The sequence below is a fragment of the Perca fluviatilis genome, chromosome 1, assembly GCF_010015445.1.
Source record: "Perca fluviatilis chromosome 1, GENO_Pfluv_1.0, whole genome shotgun sequence".
Classification (NCBI taxonomy): Eukaryota; Metazoa; Chordata; class Actinopteri; order Perciformes; family Percidae; genus Perca; species Perca fluviatilis.
This window is the reverse complement of record NC_053112.1, coordinates 17,098,026-17,122,833: the sequence shown is the minus strand read 5'-3', so window position 1 is coordinate 17,122,833 and position 24,808 is coordinate 17,098,026. Positions and strand designations below refer to the sequence as shown.

Sequence of the window (24,808 nt, the reverse complement as noted above, 5' to 3'; positions counted from 1 at the left end):
TTGCATTATAAAACAAAAAGCCCCCACTCTATTGAGCCTTTACCTTAATACTGGGACTCAGTTTTGGAGCCACTGCATTTAGGTAATCCTCACCAAAATATGTCATAATGTCATTATGACGGCGTAATGTCCAAACCCACAGCTTGCTGGCTCAAGAAAAGACAAAAAACAAAACACTCTTAGCTATTTCCACCTATTTCAGTGGTTGGCAAATGGGTCTCCTCTGGGCCCTTGAGATAGCCTGGCTCTGCCCTCCTACGTACTTCCGCTCAATTTTCATTGAGAGGCCCCTGTGTTAAATAAATGTTGAGCTTGTTGTCTGTTATGTCCCTCAGCTGAGTGATACAATCCTTCCTGCAGAAGCTCCTCCGGGCGTTTACGCTGGAGGATTAAAGGCTCTTTGTGTTTGTAATGAGGTGACGGTTTGCAGTTTTTGTTCAAATCTGAGAGCAGCGTGAATGGGACGGGACTGGTTGGATTTAGCAGTTTCTGAGCGACTGTGGCCTCATTTCACAGACTCAGTGAGCTGTGACTATTTGCTGATCCAACAAAGATCTCATCAGGCTGCACACATCACGCTACTGCTGTAAAACAGACATCAGATGGAAACTTTGCAACATTACTAATTTATTTATTAACAGGGAAATTTACACATTGCAATAGAGTGATTGTTTCTTGGTTGTGAACATTCCTACCATCAAATATTTAGAAACTTATTTATTTATTTCTCAGCCTGCTACCATCACACCTTCCACCCCACAGACACACTTTAAAAACACACACTGTAAAATGCCCCCTAATACAATAACAAGAAAAGCAACAGATTATAACCTTGATACGATCTAAAAATGTTTGCAAAAGCGGTTTGAAGGACTGGGTCCCAAATGTTTAAGTTCTTGGATTCTTTTAAAGAAGGAGAACAGAGGACATTGGAAAACACATTTCTTGAAAGTAGACTGGGGAGAGAAGGACAACTTTAGCAACACAGTTTGGACTTTCTTCAGTTTGGATACAATTCACAGCCCTTACATTAGTTATAGCCTATTTTTATTACAGTCTTTTGTTATAGCTCTGAGGCACGAAATTACTTAGTCATTCACAGCGCAAACGCTTACTCACAAATCTCACTCTTTCACGTGCGCGCATGCACGCGCGCACACACACACACACACACACACACATTTACTTAGGTCACTTTTGGGTACATTATAGACATACATTCATTTTCTGGAGACTTACCCTAACCACTACTTGCCTGACCTTAACCTAACCCTAGTCTGTACATTGCTGGAATAAAGCCTGATATCCGGCCTATGATGTCCCTCCCCTTTCGCTACCTCCGCTATATATTTTTTTGCAAGGGCACTGTCGCTGCATCCAAGATTTAGCGCCGCCCAAGACGGTTGTGATTGGTTTAAAGAAAAACAAAAAAAAAACAAGCCAGAGCATTTTTACCCCCTATCCTAGAATAGATAAGCGGTTTAGCCAGACCATACTCCAGCGCTGACACAGCGCTGTGGAGATAGGCCTGGCAATGCGAGACTAACCTAAAACTAACCTTACCCACTGACCCATAAAGAGCTTTTTCCTGATTTGGGACATGGCTTTAGTCCCCAATTGGACAAGCCGTCCCAAATTAACTGGTATTTAGTCTGAAATGTGTCCCTGAAGAAGCCTAAGACACACACACACACACCTGCCCACATGCACGCACCCAAAAAATCAGGTAGTTAAAATCCACAGTTAAAATTAAAAGACTACTCCACAGATCATTAAAAGCAGTAATAATAATTTTCACGATGGACAAAAACATAGTGACTTCTAGAAGTTAAAAAATATCAATGTTTTCTCAGTGTATTAAAAAACAGACCACATTCAAGTTCAACTGAAGACACTTCTAAAAATGATCATTAAATACTAATATGGTTTAAACTAAAAACATAACTGACAACGTCATTAACATTTTAAGTTATGGCTTATTAAAAACTTGATATACCATTTCTACACCTATACAGGAGCATGTAGTGTGTGATTTCATGGACAAAAAACAAACAATACATGACAGAAGACGACATTAAAAAGTTCTCTGTGGAGGAAGAGCGGTTGAGAGGGATTCAGCAGGTTAAATTGTAGTATGAGTTGGTATTCTTTGTGTTCTTGTCCAGGCAAATCGATTCTAATCGCATTAGGCTGGAGCAGTCTGTATAGATGAAGGCTAAGAGAAGCTAACCCAGCAGCATGCAAGATATACTGCATCACCAAATATTTAAAGCAGGATTCCGCATCCAGTGGACTGTCCAGTTTAGGACAACATGGACCGTCCGTCTGGGTCAGTTAAGTCCATCCTTTTAAAGCTGAGTGTACCAGGATGAGTAAATAAGACAGAACCAGGCCTGAGGTTTCACTAGTGAGCTTCCTGGTCTGCACCTTCACTCTGCTCCTGCTGCTCTTTCCTCTTCATCGCCTCGATCACTGCCATCTCCTTGGCCTCCTTCTTCTGGTTCCTGGCTTCAAACTGCAGCCTGGGAACACGCAAGGTGACGTGAACAAACTTGAGATAAAAACATACAAATGGTAAAGACTCAAAATGACCTATACTATACCTAAAGTACAGTATAGTATAGTATGTTCTATAGTATAGTAATATACTATACCTATACTATATATAAATGAAATGCGGATAAAGACGATAAGGAAGGTAAAGAACGAGGAGTCGCTGACCTGTTTTCAATGATTCTCTGGACAATGTCATCGGTGGTGAGATTGTTCCCACTATCGATGGTCCTGAACAGCCCCCTCTTCTTTGGCTCCTGAGGGCAGAACACAAATGCTTATATCAAACCAACAGACGCGAGGCCAAAGTTCCCCTGTTATCCCCTGTGTGAGGAGGTCCACCCTAACTAGAGCAATATTAAAAAGTCAGAATGGAATATTAACACACACCCTTGTGAACTTTTGAGATATAATGTTCAACACACAGACATGTAACACTAGAGTGCCCCCCAGAGGCCAATCGGGATAGTTTTGTAATACCTGAATGGCGCAATAACGCGCATCAAATTCGATCATTTTGTCAGATTTGAACCAATAATGTAGACTCTTCTGATTAGGTCTCGAGCAACAACGTAAGTTGTATCAGTGACTAGTTTTTCCAGTTTTTGATGACATCTAGCTTTCTATCAAGTTTGAATGCACTAATTAAGCATCTGAATGTCTGCATTATTTCTCCTCTGCTCATTGCTTTGTGTGTTTGTGAAGGCTACAGAGAAACACACTAGATAAGTGATATATGTAGAACAAGGTTTCCCAGTATAAGAAGATAATGGACCAGCTGAAAGCATCACAGAGTGAACAGTGGCAGAGTTGAGCGTCCAGAGCAGAGACCATAAGGAATACTCCAAATATTCCCCTTGAACGCTTTTCGACCTTTTGCCACATTTCAGGCCTCAAACATAAAGATATAAAACTGTAATTTTTGTGAAGAATCAACAACAAGTGGGTCCCAATTATGAAGTGGAACAAATTCTTGGCTATTTCAAACTTTTTAAAATAAAAACTGAAAAAGTGGGCGGCAAAATTATTCAGCCCCCTTTACTTTAGTCAGCAAACTCTCCAAAGTTCAGTGAGATCTCTGAATGATCCAATGTTGACCTAAATGACTAATAATGATAAATAGAATCCACCTGTGTGTAATCAAGTCTCTGTATAAATGCACCTGCTCTGTGATAGTCTCAGAGCCGTGTAAACGCAGAGCATCATGAAGAACAAGGAACACACCAGGCAGGTCCGAATACTGTTGTGGAGAAGTTTAAAGCCGGATTTGGATACAAAAGATTTCCCAAGCTTTAAACATCCCAAGGAGCACTGTGCAAGCGATAATATTGAAATGGAAGGAGTATCAGACCACTACAAATTCACGAAACCGCCGTCCCTCTAAACTTTAGCTCATACAATGAGAAACTGATCAGAGATGCAGCAGAGGCCCATGATCACTCTGGATGAACTGCAGAGATCTACAGCTGAGGTGAGAGACTCTGTCCATAGGACAACAATCAGTCGATACTGCACAAATCTGGCCTTTATGGAAGAGTGGCAAGAAGAAAGCCATTTCTTAAAGATATCCATAAAAGTGTCGCTTAAAGTTTGCCAAAAGCCACCTGGGAGACACACCAAACATGTGGAAGAAGGTGCTGTGGTCAGATGAAACCAAAATCGAACTTTTGGCAACAATGCAAAACGTTATGTTTGGCGTAAAAGCAACACAGCTCATCACCCTGAACCCACCATCCCCACTGTCAAACATGGTGGTGGCAGCATCTGGTTTGGGCCTGCTTCTTCAGCAGGGACAGGGAAGATGGTTAAAATTGATGGGAAGATGGATGGAGCCAAATACAGGACCATTCTGAAGAAAACCTGATGGAGTCTGCAAAAGACCTGAGACTGGGAGAGATTTGTCTTCCAACAAGACAATGATCCAAAACATAAAGCAAAATCTACAATGGAATGGTTCACAAATAAACATATCCAGGTGTTAGAATGGCCAAGCAAAGTCCAGACCTGAATCAATCGAAATGTGGAAAGCGGAAAAGTCACAACTTCCCCTCACTACTCGACTGTTTGAGGAGGAATGAAAATGATCCGATGTGCAAACTGATAGAGACATACCTACTTAATGTTCCAAAAGGTCTACAAATATATTAATATTTACCATATTTTTTATTTTTTAAAATTTGAAATATCAATAATTTTTCACTATATTCACTTTTGTATCACAAAATTAATTATATTTATATGTGGCAAAGGTAAAAGTAGAATATCCGGCACTGTATTGGGGGTCCATTGTGTATGCTTATCTTCAAGAACACTTGCATCAGTTACTTTGGGCATTTTTAGGGTTTTATTTGATAGGACAGGTTAGACATGAAAGGGGAGCGAGAGAGGGGGAACGACATGCAGCAAAGGGCCGCAGGTCAGAACCGAACCCACAGGCCGCTGCGTCGAGGACTGATCCAGTTTCCACCGGCCGCGGAACGTCTTTGGATCCGCTCCGGAACGGCGGCGGAGTCATCAGGTTTCCATTAAAGTCAGTGTGTGTATTTCCACTGACTGCAGAACAGCTGCGTTCCGACTGCGTCCCAGCTCCGGCGGTCCGCAGCCCTCCGGAGCTGATACGCAGAGCTTCTATTTTTGCCGGACGCCGGAGAGCTCCGCAGCAATTCAGCACACGGCAGATAGTGCGGGACAGGAAGTCGAGCACAGAAACAAAATAAACATCCGGTTAATTTTCAAAATAAAATACACCGTGCTGACTGCGGATCATGTTTCCCTGAACTACACCTTGAAAACACAGCGCAGAGCTGTTCCCCCTCTACTCCTCTGGATGGAAACTAACTGGTGTTGGTTTTGTGGTTCTATTCTATCTGAATTTGCGAGATCTCGTGGGTCCTCGTGACTACAGCTGTCAGTCATGGCCGCAGCCGTACTGCAAGAAATCCGGACCTGGTGGGTATTGAAGGACGGCGGAGCACGCAGCGGAGCCGAGCCGCAGCCAATCCGCACTAGGTGGAATTTCGGGGTGATCCTCCGCACATGGGCACGCGAATTGAGCTACAAAGGCGCCCTGGGGATACTGCACTCTGATCAGAGACAAGAAGACCCTGTACTCACAGCGTAGGGGTCGGACATATCCTTGTCTGGAAACACCTCTGTCTTGCCATGACACACCAGGTCCACCTGCACCGTTATACAAACACATCTGGTTAAACCACTCTTCATGCACTAAAGATATAAATGACATTCTTCCAGTATTTCATCAGCATTATGTTCACTGAGAAGTAACAGTGCCTGTCACTGAATAGCCCCATGCTGGCAGATGGTCCGCTCTGTTCTGGCTTTCTCACAGTAACCAGTTCCTTATTACTTTGCATGTAAACTTGTGTCTACTCTTAGTCTCAGTTTTGCCAAGGCAAACCTGATATTAACTTTTTTTAGCTGGTAAGCTTTTCAAACGTGTGGATCACAACATGTAAAGAAAAAGGCTGTGATAATGATTTGTTAACTTCCTACAGGCTTTGACAGATTCAAATTCTGTTCAAATGGACGTTTTTTCTTCTGATATTTCAACTGTCCTATAGGGGGTGCCATATGGGTCAGTATTGGTTCTTTTTGTAATTCACAATGTAGAGAAATGATCTTGGGGGGGTGGGGGGAGGGATCTAACAAATGCAGCAACCATACAATGATCTGTTGTTCTGGCCTACACAGTCAAAGGCTTTAAGTAATCTTTAATCTGTATTTAATGTAAATCTCTCAAAACTTTGTGAGCTGAAACTAGTTTTCAAACTGAAGTAATGTACTCCCCATTTGTAGCCAGCCATTGCTGGTACAGTATTATATTTTTGAAGATAATGCCTAATGACTAATGCCTCCACCAGTTAGCTGCATAGGTTGGACTTTGCTTAGAATTGTGCCCTAAAATTACTAATAATTTAACTGTAGTGTAATTTACACATCGCTGACTTATATTTAAGAAAATATGCTGGCCGCACTTTTTCTTGATTAATAAGGGTATCTCTTAGCTTCAAGCTTCAATCATATCTTTTCTCATATTTACATACACCATCAATGTCAGAGTACAGCCTTCACAAAAAAAGAGCTCTCATGTGGGAAATTCTAAAATTACAGACACTTGCCACCAACAGTTTAAAGACTGAAATGGGAAACATTGCAAATGTTTTAATAATTAGTTTTAGTTTGTGTAAAATAATTAAGCTGCTATCTTGGCCAAGACTCTGTTGAGTTTTTTTAAATGAAGGTGGTTAAACAAAAAAGGTCTAAATAAATAATATAAAAAAAACATAATCTGAAAAAAAAGTCCTTCAAAGGTAACTCACCTTAAAGTGATCCAGTAGGTCTTTGCCCACTGCATAGGGAGCACCAATCACCACCTCCGACACATACTATAGAGAGACAGTCAAGACGATAGCAAAAGAGAGGTTCATAGTCATAAGAGAATTTTTGTAATGATTAAACCTTTCGTGCCAATGCCTCACATCAGTTGCGCATTCAGTGCATTTTTGTTTAAACGTCAAAGTTGAATTGACACGCATCTTTTGGAGACAACACAGCTCAAGGGTGAGGGTGCTTTTACTGTTCACTGCTTCAATTCTGGCAAATTGAGAACCGTCATCATCAGGCATTGAGTAAAACTGACGATTTATAGTGGGTTTTTTTTGTGTAAAAACACTACGGATGTGGAGTTGATTGTGGTGTGAATGCATGGGGGGGTGGTAGGGGTGGGTGGGGGTGTTTGAAGCTTGTGTTGTCTTTGTAATTCTTAATTTGTTCTATGTATTAGTAAAATAAAGAAAAATAAAGAAAAAAAAAAACTGACAATGGAGCACAGCAATTTAGCGGTTTTAGGATTGTGTAACATGTTTGTGTGTGTAATGTTCTCATAAGTTGGTTCAACACAGTGCAGATGGGGGCACAGAGACTCATTGTTCTAGACTAGATAGCTGACCAGCAGGAATGGAGGGAACAGAGCCAAGATCACCCTGCAGCACTGTAAGTCCTCAGACTAGAAATTCATCCCACTGTGCTGAACATTTAGAGCTGTGTGTGTGTGTGTGCGTGTGTGTGTGTGTGTGTGTGTGTGTGTGTGTGTGTGTGTGTGTGTGTGTGTGTGTGTGTGTGTGTGTGTGTGTGTGTGTGTAAACTCACCCGACAGGCCAGGACACTCAGTGTCCTCTCATGGATGTTCATGATTGGATAGTTCTTCCCCTTGTACCGATTCACTTCCTGAAGAGAATGAAGAGATCATTTATTACTTTTACATTTTTAACTTTTAGATATTTAGCCAACTCACGTGAACCAAAAGGACATGACTTGCGGTGAATGTACAATATGTCATTTTCTGCCGCTAGGGGTCTCTCAATCAAAACAATAACAAAAGGCCGAGCAATGCCGTCATTGCAGTCAGTTTCTCCCAGTTAGGATTCCTTTAGTGTTCGTCGTTTAGGAGGTTTATTCTGGGAGCCGAATCTCATCCTCTCCAAAACAAATGGACCAGGTGATTAAAACAGGTAAAAACACAGAATAAAGCAGTTTCACGTCAAAAATCTCAAACGCTTTTCAGTACGTCGGCGCTCAAATGGGAAAAACGGTTTTGGGGGAAAGTAGTTAGTAGAACTGCTTAGAAGTGGACTTTTCCTATAACTACGTTCCTGTAACTACTTGGTCGGAAAGCAGCTAATGATGTAAACCCTTTGAAATAAAAGATTATGAATTATAAATTCTGTTAATGATGGTGCTGCAGCCTCAGAAAGTGATTAGTAAGCCTAGGACTTTTTTGCACCTAAATGAAAAAGATAACTAAATATGAAATTAATGCACTATATTAGAGCTTACGCATTGACTCCAGCAGCAATTCTCTCTCTTTTGCAGCAGCTGCTATGTTGCTTTTATTAGGAAATACATGTTCAAACTCGCCGACCAGTTTGTTTACCATGGTGTTACCATGGTGAATCGTAGTATCATTGCTCCATTCATGTTACCTTTTTATAGTGTGGTGCATGCACTTAACCCTGAGTGAACCTACTCTGAGTCGATTGAACCAACTCAAATCAGCTGTTCTGGAACCGAAAACTCAGAGTTTCCCATTTCAGGGTAAATCAACTCAGAGTTCAGGGTTAGACTCAGAGTTTGTTAAACCTCCTTCCTGAAACGGGCCCCAGAGAAGGAATATATTACCGTCTTGTGAATGCTTTGCTGAGATGTGTGTGCGAGTGCATGTCTGCATAAGGTGTACCTGGTCAAAGTGCAGACCAACGATGACGTAGGGCCTCTCCGCCTGCTTATAGACCATCTCTAAGAAGTCAACATGGCCAATGTCTGCAAGACATTTGTGGTCAAGGCAACATCAACAACATCAACATCAACAACAACAAAATACACCACAGAAATGATTACTAACAGTGCTCGCAACTCAATTGTGGTTATTTCTGTACAATAAGGATACGGAAGAGGTCGAATGCCCCGGCCACATAGATGATGGTGTCTCCGGGCTGAGGTTCCTTTCCTGAAGCAAACTGAATGATCTTCTGGGAAGTCTGAAGAAACTGTGACACTCCTGTCCATGGACTGTGGCCTTTAGGGCCCTGGAACACAATAAAAGACAACTGTTACACTGGGAAAATGTAATAAACGCTAATTGGTGTCTCACTTTGGGAAAGATGTTCTACTGCTAACAGATTTACACAACAAGGTTTTACTAAAATAAAACCCATGCTACTCACTTTTCCAAAGTTGTCTGTATGCTGCTGATAATCTGGGTTATCCTGCAGAAATACAAACAAACAAACAAACCATTGCTCAAACACTAAATAATGAGTACACCCACAAACAGACACTAAAGGGGGATTTATAGTTGTGCGTTAAGGGGGGACAGTGTAGCTAAAGGGGGGACAGTGTAGCTAAGAAGCCTACTCACACAGCCACCATATCAATGGGTGAAATCCCACGCTAAACATTAACTATAAAACCTACTGCGTTAAGTATAAACGCATCTTAACTCACCATGTTGCTGTGATGGGCTTTGGTCATGAGAAGCATTCGTCCCACCAGGTCAGTGGTGGAGACGCCCTGTGTGCGTTTACATTCCCGGTAACGGCCTTCACGCTTCACCTCTTCATATGTGTCCTTACCATCTACCGTCAGCGTGATGTCATCTGGTGAAACATAAACCAATACATTAGTTCATCATCGAACCTGGAGGCTTGTTCACATCATGTGCATCACTGAGTAGGTCTCTTCAAATAAAATGATTACATAAATCTCTGTGTTAAGGACAAGAAATTCAAAGAGCAGAACCTCAACTGACTGACCTCCGTGCACACAAAAGTCACAGTTGTACTTGTCCAGAGTCTCCAGGGTGGTGACGTAAGGCGCTCCTTCAACCATCTCATCCACCCACTTGATGGCCCGTACCATCTTGTAGCGTTCTTCCTGAGTGAAGACTGGAGGACCTTTGTGCTTGGAAATCTCAGCTTTGAGAAAGGATGGGAGGTACATCACTTACATCTGTATCGACTCTTATACCACGTTTACAACCACGTACATGGTTATTTTGAAAAACGGAGACATTTCCCTTCGTTTGTGCCCTGCATTTACACGCAAACGGAGAATTCGCCTCTGAAAACGATTTCTTTCTAAAACCTAAGATTTTGGAAAACTTTGTTTGCACATGTGCATGTAAACAGAGACAAACGGAGGTTCAGGCAGCCGAGAGAGAGAAACAGGAAGTGATTTGTTGCTGTTGTTGCTATTTTCGGGATTCTGATTGGCTAACGTGGGCTTGAGCTTCTCGTTACACTGCCACCTACAGGTTTGTCACGCTCTTGATGGCATTGACAGCATATATACACGGGTACATGTAAACAAACACTTTTCTGAAAACTGACAGCTGTGCACGAGGTTAGTTTTGAAAACGGAGAGGTTGAAATGTCCGTTTATGAAAATAGCCGCCCACGTGTAAACGTAGCATAAATTCCTGCTTTGCTACAATGCAGATGCTCTTCTTTCTGCTTAGCTGTTATTTTTGCCACTTTTCCAACTTCTCTCAAACTACAACAGATTTAAGGAGGTTTCCTATGACTAAATCATTGGGAGGATAACTGGGTTGCTGTAATCTACTTTGAACTGCCTTCTGTGACCCACAACAATAACAAGACCCAAACAGTAACTTAGTGGACTACTGACAGAAGATTGCTGAACTCAAGACAAGACTATATGTGCTGGAGAAGTCTTCAGAACTCCACACAGATAACTTCTAATGTCGTCTGCAGGTGAGTTAGTTCATCAGAATTCAACTCGACACCATAACATTCAATTCACCGAAGACATGTGCTGTAAATGGGATTTCTGCCTGCTGGGATAATCTGGGAGCTTAACCTAAAGATAAGTGCAAGACTGTACTCCGACAGAGTGCAACATTTATGGATTCAACTCAGCCAACTTCGACCATGTGTCATGATGTGTAGATTAACATCTAATGCTTGTGATAACCTTGTGCCTGACTTTTAGCAAATATCTGACCAGTTTTATAATATAATGTACAGCATGAAGGACTGCCAGCACAGGGATCATCTGGCCATGCTACTGTTACAATAGTCATGGTGACAGATCAGAATGTGGTGGTATTTGTCTTTTATTGTGTCTTCATAACAATATTTCATAACAAAAGCTGTCCGAGTTTGGCCGTTAAAAACTTTAAAAAAAAGAAGAAGATGTAATCAATGTTGATAAATCAGCTTCCAGACCAACAAAGTAAAAATCTTCCGGTTCAGTGATTGTTTGTGAAGAATGCAAATAACGGTAATAACTTAATGTGCATCATCATACTGATAAATTAGCATCAGAGCTCTGATAAAATGTTCACCATGGAAACAGCTACCGCAACACAGTTGCTGGTTGCTCCCAACTTTGATAAATCAATAGCAGGATGATTGAACCAATAAGGACTGCAACTTTTTACGGGCATTTACTATAGCCACCAAAAGTAACCGTACATTATAAACAAATGAGAAATGGAACACGTGAAAAAATGAGCAGGCATAGGGCATGCTTTTACTTTGCTGCCGTACTCCTCAATACAGACCATTAAATGCAGATCATCTCTCTGGAGGAGTAACTCAGTTAAACCAAACTTCTCATAGACAGTGGTCTTTCACACCTCTAGCTGCTTTAACTTCCGTCAAAACACAGGTAACACCGAATGATGTGTTCAAGAGTAATTGTAAATCATACAATGTCACAGACTTATACTCAGTAACAGTGATACATACTTTTTGTTTTGCCACAGCATCATTGTTTCGTTAATGACATGCCAGTTTGCAACACAGTAATACAGCAGAGACATCATTTATTGATATATATATTTCAATATCGTTTCAGCTTACTACAATGTGCTACGTCGACAAGCAGCTCATGCTAATACTTGGTGGCTAAAACGTACGGATAAGGTAATAAGGTATAAGGTTATAACGCGATGTAAATCTCCCAGCGGCGAGGAGTTACATTACAACAAACCCCTTTCCCCCCTATAGTGTAATATTGTAATAATCTAACTGCTGGCTGATGTTAGCTTGCTTGCTCGCTAACCGGTCAGCTACCACCACAAATAGAATCTACTAAACGTGTACATGAATAGAACTTTAATACATGAACTTGTCTGTGAACAGATACATTTTCATCGGCAATGGTGGTTAACAATGAAGACAACAACTCCCACGATCGATTGACGACGCAACTTCACGACGTCATCAAAAGTCCACGTTTACATCTATGGTTTCAATTGAGAGACCCCTAGCGGTAGAAAATTACATATTGTACGTTTATTTGGACAAATGAATGAAGTGTTAAGTGTAAAATCTTGATGTAAAATCAGTTTCCTTCAAGCAAAGTAAACAGATCCTCAAGACTGCAGCCATATAAACATTTGTAGCTGGCATCCATGTCTGTAGTATACTGTACAGTTCAACTTAGAAATGTAAACATTTACATCTGACTGCTGTCCAGCCTCTTAAAAGTAACCACAGATCTCACACTGTCTGAGAAGCTTACAAGTAATACTGGAAAATAATGTTGTTATACTAACCCAGGTTAGCTCAGTCTTCACTAACAAAGGAAAACTGTCTTTGTGGCCTTATACCACAAACCTGTGTGGATTTTGATTTTAATAGAAATAAACAATAACTGGACTTGATTGTACAGTACCAGACTGGTCAGTCAGAACTGAGTATTCAATCAGTGTAAAAACTGTTGATCACAAAAAGGTTTAACAGATACATTGATATCAGAATATGTGAATGTGTCTTACCATCTGTGTGCACTCCAACTATGAGGTAATCTCCCATGGCTTTGGCCTGCCGCAGCTGGTTGGAGTGACCATAGTGAACCATGTCATAACTGTGGACACAGAGAGAAGAGAGGACAATGTCATCACCAGCATGCAAAACAATAGATATTGTAAGTGCTTGAACAAAAAAGGACAAAACAGATATTGAATAAACAGATAAACACAGATACAACAATACAGGGTGTGGCCTTAAAAATTAGCACCCCACAGCTATAGCTTTTTTCACAGCGTTATTGTCTTTCAAAGCCACCTTTACAGGATGCCTTTTACTTGCCAACGCTCCTTGCTTTGTTGTTTAACATTAGCTTATCAATTTTTATGGTGACCTTGCAGATTAGAGCAGTGTGCGTGCGTGCGTGCGTGCGTGCGTGCGTGCATGCGTGCGTGCATGCGTGCGTGCGTGCGTGTGGCCATCAAACAGGTTATAGCCCAAAAGACAGACCTTTTAAACCTGGTGAGTGAACAAGAACAAGGTTACTGGGGGAAAGGTCAGAGACACTGTGTGTACAATGTGTCAATGTTCATTTGTTTTCTGCCATTAAGCAACTTCTACAGTTCATGTTTTGTACTGGCTTGCCTTTTTAATGAGGAAGCTATGCAAGTTCAGCAGTCTTAGCTAATTTTAACCAAAAGAAAAACAAAAGAATTATAATCCTTGAATACTAGGATGTTGCTTGCTTTTGTTCAAGCACCCTGCAGCTTCACATTCCTAAAGTTTCAAAATATTCAAATCTCAAGAGCGTCCAGTTCAACCACAGACGGAGCAGCTTCACAAAAGCAGCTCGTGGTTAGGAGCCCAGGGTATACAAAGAAGTGTAAAGAATAATAAACAATGTATTAGCAAGGGCGGGTTCACATTACACATTTGTGCTAATTTAAGATATCTCAGATAATTTACCTGACTGAAGTTAGTTCGGCCTATAAGTTATATTGACCCTTATTCTGACAACTCTTAGAGGAACTATAACTTGTAAATATCTATACGTTTTTGAGGGAAGGGAAATAAGTACCGAGGCACTTTCCTTGTCCTCATTTTCCCAGTTGATCCAGGGATTCAAACCAGTCCCTTTTTATTTACACTTCCATTTCTCTGACCTTTAGAGTTTTCTGTTAACACTTCTGTATCTGTAGGTTATTTGCAACAGATTGTACCGCTTTCTTAAAAGACCTCATCTGTGACTGCACTTCCAGTGGGCAGACCTCTCCTCTATAATGACATTACCACAAGCTGTGAGTCTGAATTCCTTTAACAATAATCCCTCAGACACCCTCACCTCGCCTGGTCAGGATCAGGTAGACACCAGTCTTTCCCATATATAGGTTCTACTGGGCCCAGGTAAATTGAGACCTGCCCAGGTAGATAAAATGCGAATTACATTTTTTACAGCGCACACAGAGGAGCTGACTCCAGCCCCTCCCCCTCGTGAAGTTGCCTATGGAAGTTGCGTGCCGCGTGCATGACAGCGTCAACGTTCGTTGCACTTGCTCAGAGAGGCTATCGTGACGTTAGTAGTAGCATGCTGCTGGTGGTCTTGCAGTGGGAATAACTGTACTAGTAAAACCGTAGAAACAATGCGGCCACGCCGCTGTCAAAGCTCCCCGAACGTAATTTAGCAGTCTGGTTGTTACCGCATATTTTCCTCATATCGTGCAGCCCTAATAACTACCCTGAAATTGTGTCAGATGCAGCATGGTGTTGCAATATTTTCATCATATTTTAGTCTAATTTGTTTAATATGTAAATAGTTATTTCATTCTAAATTATCTGATGTTACATAGTCATTCTTTTCACCTTCATTTGACCAGTTTATAACTGAACCCATTATTACTGAGCCCAGCCATTATGCGCCGTCACATCCTGCGCCACCCACCACCACAAGTAAATTCTCAACCTGTGGGAAACACTGGACACACTATACAGTTGTAAATATATTTTCTTCAGAGTGATGTATATGCAGATCAGGGTTTGCTCTTGAACAATTTAGCATTCTTGAAAAACAACTTCACAGTTTTAGTGCTTCAAGAGAGACAAAGTGAATACAGGTGATGCCTAACTTTCCAAGTGTGATTACGTTTTACAGCTATCAAAAAACTAAATTATCTCAATCAGAAAATGCTAACAAAAGATATTTTGAAATGTCTGAAAAATGTACATATATTGCATGCTCTATTAACACATTTATACACATAAATGTGTTAATAGAGCAATCAAACAATCAATATACAATGTCTTTTGGACGCATAACCAGCAGTCTTGTCAGTGAAAGCAGTAGGTATTAGATTGATGTGATGCATCACACGATCTATCCTCTGGCTCAGTTAACATCTACAAGTATTCTTTTTATAAATAAATATATTGCAGATGCCTTGACAATGTGTCATGAACAACCACGGTTTCCCTGAATCAACTAACTGGTACAGACTGCGCGGTATTTATTTGGGTTTTTGACACACTAAACTGCTGCAAAATGAATAGTCTCATAATATTTAATCTTGAGCTTTCCCCCTATCTGCTCCTCTTTCTCATTTATCTTATATTTAATCTGTCGTTAAGTATATATTATGTCTCAATACGCCCCCTCGAACCCCCAAAAAGAGAAAACCCCTGCTCACCACAATAACATGCCACTTTTGCATCACACTGAATGAGATGTTCACTATGCTGGTTATTTATAACCACCACGTGAGATGGGAAATGTCAAACTAGCTATCGCCAACCCGGCCACTTCCTTGTGCAGTGTGTTGAGTCCAGGAGAGAATTTATGCATTGCACATTCGGAGCCCGTTGTCTCCTGAGCTGCAGCTAACCATGTGATGTGAGGATCATGGTCTTTGACAGCAGAGGTTAAAATAACATTAACAACAACAAGATATGGCTGTCTGACTCATGAGTTGGCTCTGTCACAACCAACTCTCAGATGTTTGTGTCAGAGTGAAAACAGACAGAAAATAAATTCCCTTGAGTAATCATCTAAGATTTAAGTACCCATCAGGCATCAAACCATAAAAACTGCAGAAACCTTACCTTAGACAATCTTAGAGGTATTAACAACACAATTTCACATAGAGAGCAGAGTAAGGTTAGGTCTGCAGACAGCAGACATTAGGCTATTTGTAACCAGTTTCACAAGAGATGCATGTAAAAGCAGCCAAACATTTTTTCCGGCTCAGCTGTAGGAAATGTGGCTGTGTTTACAACTAGAATCTCATGATATACATATAAGTAAGTAAAAATGTATTTGTAAAGTGCTTTTCACAGACAAGACATGAGTCACAAAGTGCTTTACAGGGGCAAACACAAGAAACACAATACAGAGTGAGTACTTGATACACAATCAGTATTATATGATAATACTGAAAGTGCAAACCAGGTGCATACCGATCAACCAAACGCAACAGGGTGCTAAGTACCGGGGTAATGTGAGATCGTCTATTTGACCTAGTGAGTAGCTTTGCAGGAGCAATCTGGATTGACTGATGACGATCCAGAGCAGCCCCATACTAAGAGAAAAGTGCGTTACAGTAGTCATATAACGTTATAACAAGCGTTATGTTATAACGCAACATAACGCTTTACAGGTTTTCATTCATGTATGTCCTATCTAACCTTTAAATAAACATCGTTTCAGTTCTGTCTGGGTATATTTCATACACACACAAACACATTTCAAAATATAATGTATAACCTTCACAGCCTTACTGTGAGGCTATGAGGCTGTGCATTGAGAGGTCCTTAGCTAACGTTACCCCACGCCACTGTGCCATAAAAACTGAGAATTGACGTTAGCAACCGAACATTAACGTCATGCAATTAGTTAAAAAAAATTAAAATATTGAATCCCTGAATTATTTAAATCAGGTTGGGCTGCTAGCATGGATTCAAAAAATTGAATTTTTTTTTTCGGAATGTAATACTACAATTATAACAATTAGGTGGTTTTTAGAGAAAGTAACGTTACGTTAGCTAAAACTGACACTCCTGTTGCTACGTTACTAACTGCTAAGTTAAATATCTAGCTAGCATTAGCATGCCTACCCACAATTGGTCCTTATGTGTTGCATAATGAACGCGTAAAGGACAACAAACTGTGGAAAGGAGTTTAATAAACCAGCACCAACAGTAAGTCAGTGGCGGGCACAGAGACTCACCAGCCGTCACACCACAACCGGACGACGCGCTTCCTTTTCTCCGGGCTGCACACTGAACCACCCGGCTTACGACCGGCGTCATCCTGCTGGTCGCTGGTGGCGTGGTGGCCGTTTTTGATCATTTCGATAGGTTCAAATTACTTTACGTTGTAAATAAAATAAAAAAACAGTTTCAGAGTATTTGACTCCGGTTACTCCAAAAGATTATTAAGGTAGTCTTCTTCTTCGTCTCAGGTTCTCCAAAGCAGACTGATAACAGTGAACAAGCCAACGCCTCCAAAACTACGTCGCATCGAACGAATCCTCTCGATCCTCTCACGCTGACGTAAAGATGGCGTAATCACTCCTGTCACGTGATCAGATACAACCTATGAACCAGAGTCTCTGATATAAACAAACTGATGTGAAATGCAACTACGTACTTTACTCAGGCACTGAACTAATGTAATGTACACCGTTTTATTATACATCCGTGATGTTGTACACACTTGTTGAGGTACTTGAGTATTTCTATTTTTCGCTAATATATACTTTTTTTTTTTTTTTTTTACACTCTACTTCCAATTATTTGATAGCTCTGGTTAAGTTCTTTTTCAGTTCATATTTTACAGACAAAACACATGATCGATTCAAAAATGTATGTTGAACTTCTATAGATTAAGCATAATATAACTAGGACAATGAGCATTGTGCTGCATGAGAACTTATTAGTACTTTAACTCAAGAAAAACATATTTATTAAATTATTTATGTTCTGGTTGATGGAATCTTGAATTCAGCACTTAAATTAGTAATGGAGTGGTTTACATTGTGGTATTGCTACATTTTACTTAGGATTTGAACACTTACTCCACCACACACAGCTAGAAAGTTAATTAATATTAGGGAATGAGTTGCCTAGAACAAGTCCAATAACATATAACATAAACAATAACTTAATAAATTAATTGCTAAACACACAGGCAGTGTTTAATTGGATGCTTGTTATGCATAAATAATACTAGATATAGTTAGTTTTGTAAGTTAAGTATCCTTCATTTCAGAGATATCTATTCACAAGTCAGCCAGTCTATATTATTGTCAAATCTTTTATTTAATAAGTTAAACAACTGACACAAATAAAACAAACCCAGGAACAAACCATTACACTTGCACAACTCAACAAAAAAATAATCACACGGCTAATAAAGGTAACAGGTTAAGCTAGAGTTCTGTCAAGTCTATAAATCAAGTGTACTATAATATTATTACAAATATTAATTGACTAGTTAAAGCAAAGGCCACTACAATGAAAACGCAGATGATCAAACATTATTAAAATAACGGAACACTTCGTCTTACAAGTATGGCATCCCTTTTTTTGCAAAATATAATGAAAACCAAGGAGTCTTCACATCCAGTTTTAGGAATGCTGAACACTCTGGTCATTAGTCTGGCCTGTAATAACTTCTGATATTATAGGGTACAGGATGAGATTAATAACACTGGATCTTCCTGAGACAAGTTAATAGACACACATATTTTGAGTTTCCAATCACTTAAGAAACAGTAACTTGAAATGACTAACTCAAAACTAAAGAAAATGTAAGTTAAAATTCAACAACAAAAATTAAGAAAGAAAGAAACATTTTTGCACAGCTCTGTAGACAAATGTGACAGCAGCAGAGTCAAAAGTTGAGATAAATATGTAAACATACACAAATTCAATTTCAGTAAACTGAGGTACAGTAGTAGCTGTACTACCTAGCCTGCAAACCTGAGGATGGAGGACAGCAGATAAAGATTGGCGGTGAGTTCAGGAAATAAGTTAACCAAAATACCATTAAAATAAACATCAACACAAACAAGCCATTGCGTTAAAAAAAAAAAAAAAAGTACATTCAACAATGCAAGTTTTAAACATCTGAAAAAGACTACAAAAATATATTTTTAATCTAATATATTAAGAAAGGTTTTGACCTCCTGAATCTCTTCCCAGTAAAAGCACCGAAATCAAAAAATGGTCGTTGGTTTGCTGCTGCTGTTGTACTGGCATTTGTTACTTGTAAACACTAAATCATACGTACAGTAACGTACACTTTAGACACCTGTATCTTAATGTCTATTCACATCAAGCTAATGCTCAAACCAGCAGCATCTTGCAATTATTAGAATAAATCATTGTACTGCAATTCACCAATACCAACTTGGTAAAAACATAAATGTAACTCTGGTTAAAGTGATCACCAAAAATATAATCTCCAGAGGATGATTCAACCCCTGTAGGCTTCAAATGGGGCTGAAAAAAACATTGCCATTTAAAATAATAGGGTTTGTGACATACTAGTATATATCCATGACGTTCCACTTCCGGGATTGCCTCGTTGCCGCTGTCAATTTTAAACTCAGGTCGATTTCTGAGGACTAAGGTTAACTGCTCCTCAGATCTCTGCAGGGTAAATCCAGACAGCTAGCTAGACTATCTGTCCAATCTGAGTTTTCTGTTGCATGACTAAAATGACTTTTGAACGTACACACGTTCCACCAAAACAAGTTCTTTCCCGAGGCTATTTTGCAGCACCACCGTGGCTCTGCCTTAGCACCGCCCATGACGATTATGATTGGTTTAAAGATATGCCAATAAACCAGAGCACGTTTTTCTCATCCCAGAATGCTGTACGGACTAGCCAGACCCACCTCCGCAGTGCTGTAGAGGATGGTCTGGCAAAGCTAGACTAAGGACATACGGACCATACAGAGGGACAGCAGAAAAATGTAATGCTGCAGGAATGGTTTTGATATATATATTTTTTAAATTAAAAACTAGTCACTACTGGTATCATTTGTGACTGTCTGGATTAAAGCTGAAAACATATTGTGTGGCAATGAGGAAACCTAATTTTCAAATAGTCAAAAGTGTGTTTTCCCTTCACACGCGCACACACTAAATAGAAAATGTGACTAAATGACACCAACGCAGCCAAAAAGACCACGGCAGACTAAAGTCCAACTCGTCCTCATTATGAGACTGAAATTTGAATCCCTCATTGGGATTGATCACTTCACATACGTCAACCAAATTTGCATGTGTCTTGATTATGCAGCTTTTTTCTTTTTCTTTCTTCCTTTGCCATAGCCTCTTCCAAACCAGCCGCCCTGCACAGCTGTGGCTTCTTCTGCCTGCTCTCCAGAGTCAGGTAAGAAGTCCTCCTGCCCATCAAGGGGAGCTATGACCTCACGAGTATGGCTGTCGACCTCTTCTTGCCGCAAAGGTGTGGCTAAACTAAAGATGGGGTCCTCCGCCCTGATGAGACAGAATGAGGGAAACTGAGCTTGGAATAATCTTTCTGGTTTGCGTGTGTATGAATAATGGGGTTTATTCCAAAATCCAAGTATTGTAAAGCATGAAAAATGCATTTGTGAAAAAGGTCCTTACCTGTCATATACAGGAATCTGAATGTTCAGCTCCTCCATTAGGAGACTCATTACCTCATCACACTTGCCATGAATTTTCAGCTTAGCCAGGTCATCTTTTGGTGTCCACTAGAACAAAAGCACAGACACTTAAATCAGCCAAGAGCAGCCAGAACTTTATATGCATCTTATTCAAATTCATTTGCATCTTATTCACCTAAAATGTCAAAAACCAACTATACCTGGAGGTTGACAATGTAGAGTTTGGGCCTTTTGCTTGCTGGTCTGTTCATGCACCACAGACAAGCATATTTCTTCAGCACCTAGAAGAGAGAGAAACAAGAGTGCAAGAAGATGTTGTGAAGATGCCACAAGCTAATAAATCAATCTAATCAAATACAAATCATTTTACATATATTAATTTACATGTCAATTAATGTATTTTCATGATATTCACAATATATTAACCTGATTAAAACAAAACTCTGAAATTGCAATTTAACAAACCTTTTCAGATTACCAACTGCATACAGACACCACGTGGTTTAGAAAACCTACCTTCAGACTGGAGCCTAAGCAGAGGATAACATCCGCCATCTTGGCAGCCTCTGCAGCTCCCTTCCAGTTGAGAGGTTGCTCTAGGGTTCCACGTTCCCCAAAGTGCACTATGGTGTCCCTTAGTTCACTACCACAGTGGCTGCACCTGCGGCATGTCCCATGGCGGTGCAGCGATGTCCGCTCCGTCACGTCAAACAAGCGCACGTACTCCCTGACCGGGGAACAGGTTGTACACACCTACAGATAGGAGGATAAAACCAGCATGTCAGGATAACTTACAGGAGAACAGTTTCCCAGGATGGTGTAAAAATCCCCAAACAATTTCAGAAATGTAGTTTCTTTGACAATCCCCATGTAACGGCATTGTGTATCTGTAATGTAGGGATATCCTGTCAGTGAAAAATGACGGTGAAATAGACAAGCGCAAAGCAGCTCTGCTTGCGTGGCTCACTGAAGCATGTCGTCCTATTATTAACTACAACTGCTGTTTATTTGTTAAGTGTGTGCATTCTGCAGTTCACTTATTCTCATTGCTGTGCAGTGCTGAGCATGATGGGATGTCTTTGACAGCTGAGGCCTGTACTACGAAGCAAGATCAACTTGTCCTGGATTTCTTTCAGTTATCCGGCTTCACCTAACCTAACAACCGCGGTCCCGCATAACCTGTACTACGACGCTTGTTATCAACTAGTTCAGTCAACTCAGGGTTTCCCAATCCAGCGGCGCGCGCGTTCACATAAAAGAGGCGGTGTTTGCGCACCACGACCAATCGCAAACATCTACCAGAGCAGCATATTTTAAACAAGAAGAACAAACTATAATTCAACATAAATATGAAGAACACAGACACGGTTTTACAGGCATAACGCGATACAGTCGCTGCTTCCTAAAACAGGAAGGAAAGCTGGCAAAAAAATAAATAAAAAATAGCCGCTGTAGATGTTTAAATCACAACGCTTATTAATATCACTTCCTCATCAGTCAGGACTAAGATCTGACCATAATTACACTTGTGCTTTCCATAAACTGTGGTTGCTTTAGCCTTTTATTTCATTTCATTTATTGCAACCCTGGCAGTGCGAAGCGATCGTGAGAGCAAATAAAAAATATAAAAACATAATTCAAACCGATGTGCGCATTGGCGACACACGGCTCAAGAAGCCGATATGTAATTCCCTCCCATTTATAATATATATATTTCATACAAATACCAATCAGGGAATGTTAACAGGGTTGTCGATCTCTAAATGTTTTAACTTTTATGAGCGCACCTCTCTCTCTCTCTCTCTCTCTCTCTCTCTGATCTTCTATAAGAACGGTGACGCCGTTATCAGTCGAGTATTGATTGGTCAGTAGGCGGTGCTTTTACACCGGTTGATCTCTGATCTCCAACTTAACCTGCTCCCGACCAGGTTAGGTGTTCAGCATGAGTTACCATGGCGATTGAACCCGATAACAACTGATCCACCTTCGTAGTACAGAAAATCCTGGGTTGAGCCTTAAGTTAGCTCGTTAACGCCAAATCCTGCTTCGTAGTACAGGCCTCGGGTGTACCCACAAAAAACAAACAGGATCAGACTTTATATAGCCAGTACAGATCTTTTTCAGTTTTGAATCCTGCTGAGATGCTGCTTTTAGAGGAAGCACTGCAAATTCTATTTAAAAATACATAAATATCTGAACTATGTCTTTCCAGGAGATGGAGAGATTCTTTTGTTTTAGAAGAAAGTAGCTGAGGACAACAGCTCTGTGTGTGTGTGTGTGTGTGTGTGTGTGTGTGTGTGTGTGTGTGTGTGTGTGTGTGTGTGTGTGTGTGTGTGAGAGAGAGTCTCAGCAACTGAGAAAATGTCTCACCTCAATAAACATGTTTCCATGAAGCTCAGACAGAGCATGTCTGGGCAGACCGCTACGCAAGTGAAGTCCATCACAGTTTTGAGAAACAACATGCTGTACCTTTATAGACAAGCACACACACACACACACACACAGTATGTAAAAACCAGTATGTGTAAATACCAATGGAACATCCACAAGTTATTTATCTAGGTCTCAAATACCAGCTTTTCCTTATGTAGCATCCTAACACACATGTGCGTGAGGGTCGGCTCAGCTTTACTCAGGTCAGATGAACTGTTTGTAAAGAGAAACAAGAAAGATAACAGCGGTTGGGGGTTTAATTCACTTTAAAAGAAAACGCAGCTAATATCAGATCAGGGTAAAGGCTAAATATATCTTACCTGACTGTCCGTCCCTTCTGTAGCTGTGTCCACACACCATTAGGGCCCCTGTAGTCTGGGATAGAAGCTGCCTGAAAGGAAAGACATCATCAGTCCTGGGAAAGTTAAAGAAGGAAAAGGAAACTGGAGATAAAAAGGAATTTGGCGTACTGTACTGATACCGGCTCCGGTGTATACCACCAGATGTTTTGCTTGCTTGACTGCCACAGCGAGCTGCCTGACTTTACTCTTCAGCTCATCAGCATCATCAAACACCTGCAGATGGTACAGGAAAAACAAGATGGTTTAAGCTGACAACCACATACTTCTTTTGTATCATGAACAGCCATAGCAGGTTTTTGTGATCCTGATTTGTGCCATTCTCTTAATTATTGACTTTGCTCATAGAAAATAGAATAACTTAAATGAAAAGAGCCTTGAAAAGGTGGGTTGACTGGGTTGGTACAGTGGTAGAGCAGGCACACAAGCTGAGAGGTTTATGCCTCGACGCAGAGGTCTCGGGTTCGAATCCGACCTCTGACAATTTCCTGCATGTCTTCCCCCTCTCTCTCCTCTCTCTCCTCTCTCTCACCTAGCTGCCCTGTCAAAAATTAAAGGCGGAAAAGCCCCAAAAAATAATCTTAAAAAAGAAAGAAAAGGTGGGTCCTGCATTATCATTTAACAATGGGGCCATGTTTACGTACATTTTTATAAATTATTTTGTTTCACTAACTAAGTGATGGACAGAAAGCCTGGGGGTGGGCTGAGTTACTGAGGACCTCCAGTTAATTTCTTAGCTAGCCCAGGACCGACCACGGAAACAACCAGTCTGGCTTTTGTCATTCAACCTACAAACGTCTTTGTTCTTTCACCATCTTGTTATAACCCGTTAGGTTGGTGATAGGTTGGACAGGTGATATTCTACCTAGCTAGTTAGCTTAATAACTAACACTCAGTGGGCCTGGCAGTCTCACCTCCTCCTGCTTCCTCTTGAGCACGTTTGTGCGGACTTGTCGCTTGCAGAGCTCCTCCACAGTTTCTCCGTGCAGGAGTAACACAGCTGCCTCCTCCTTCGACCGATCAGCCTCCGGTTTCTTCAGGACTCGTCCAACCTTCAGTTAACAGGACAGAGAAGCATGGTCAGACTCACCGGCTAGGAAACACTAACTAAAGTGCATGCACAGTAAAGAGCTTTAGCCAGCTAGCTAGCTGGAGAGAAAAAAAAGGCTCCAAATGTGTTGTTGCCTCGTCTTACCAGTCTAAATATCTTCCTCTCGCGTTCTCGTTGAAGTATTTTGGCCTTTTCCAAAGCTTTCCTCTCCGTCCGCGAAGAAACGCCAGTGTCTGCCTCCTCTTCCATCCTGTTTTTTTAAATCAGCTGAGGGCGTTTGGCTATTAAAAACACCGCACATAGCGCCAGCGACCAACGCTAGCCGGGGCGGATGTTGTCGGTGTAAAGATGACAGCAACCGGCGAGCAGCGCCGCCTCCTGCTCGGGGTCTGTAAATGCCAGCTTTCACAAACTTCAGAGCAACTTTCAAGGGTTAAGAAATATTTATTACCAACCACATATAAA

General features: G+C 40.8%; 2 protein-coding genes across 2 annotated transcripts; both read right to left on the bottom strand.

The window, feature by feature from the left end:
• Positions 1-614: 614 nt before the first annotated feature.
• Positions 615-17,373, bottom strand: pcyt2 (phosphate cytidylyltransferase 2, ethanolamine). The gene is made up of 12 exons (XM_039795517.1): positions 17,066-17,373; positions 12,878-12,966; positions 9,885-10,046; positions 9,577-9,728; positions 9,297-9,338; positions 9,020-9,158; positions 8,810-8,892; positions 7,723-7,800; positions 6,894-6,959; positions 5,668-5,733; positions 2,722-2,810; positions 615-2,522 (listed from the first exon to the last, which is right to left on the bottom strand). The coding sequence occupies exons 1-12, from the start codon at positions 17,185-17,187 to the stop codon at positions 2,405-2,407; spliced, it is 1,206 nt and encodes a 401-aa protein (XP_039651451.1). The 5' UTR covers positions 17,188-17,373; the 3' UTR covers positions 615-2,404.
• Positions 17,374-19,662: 2,289 nt separating this feature from the next.
• Positions 19,663-24,690, bottom strand: sirt7 (sirtuin 7). Its single transcript, XM_039795508.1, has 10 exons — positions 24,488-24,690; positions 24,207-24,344; positions 23,404-23,508; positions 23,254-23,324; positions 23,074-23,146; positions 22,871-22,969; positions 21,017-21,253; positions 20,701-20,781; positions 20,481-20,587; positions 19,663-20,348 (listed from the first exon to the last, which is right to left on the bottom strand). The coding sequence occupies exons 1-10, from the start codon at positions 24,590-24,592 to the stop codon at positions 20,141-20,143; spliced, it is 1,224 nt and encodes a 407-aa protein (XP_039651442.1). The 5' UTR covers positions 24,593-24,690; the 3' UTR covers positions 19,663-20,140.
• Between the last annotated feature and the right edge of the window lie 118 nt (positions 24,691-24,808).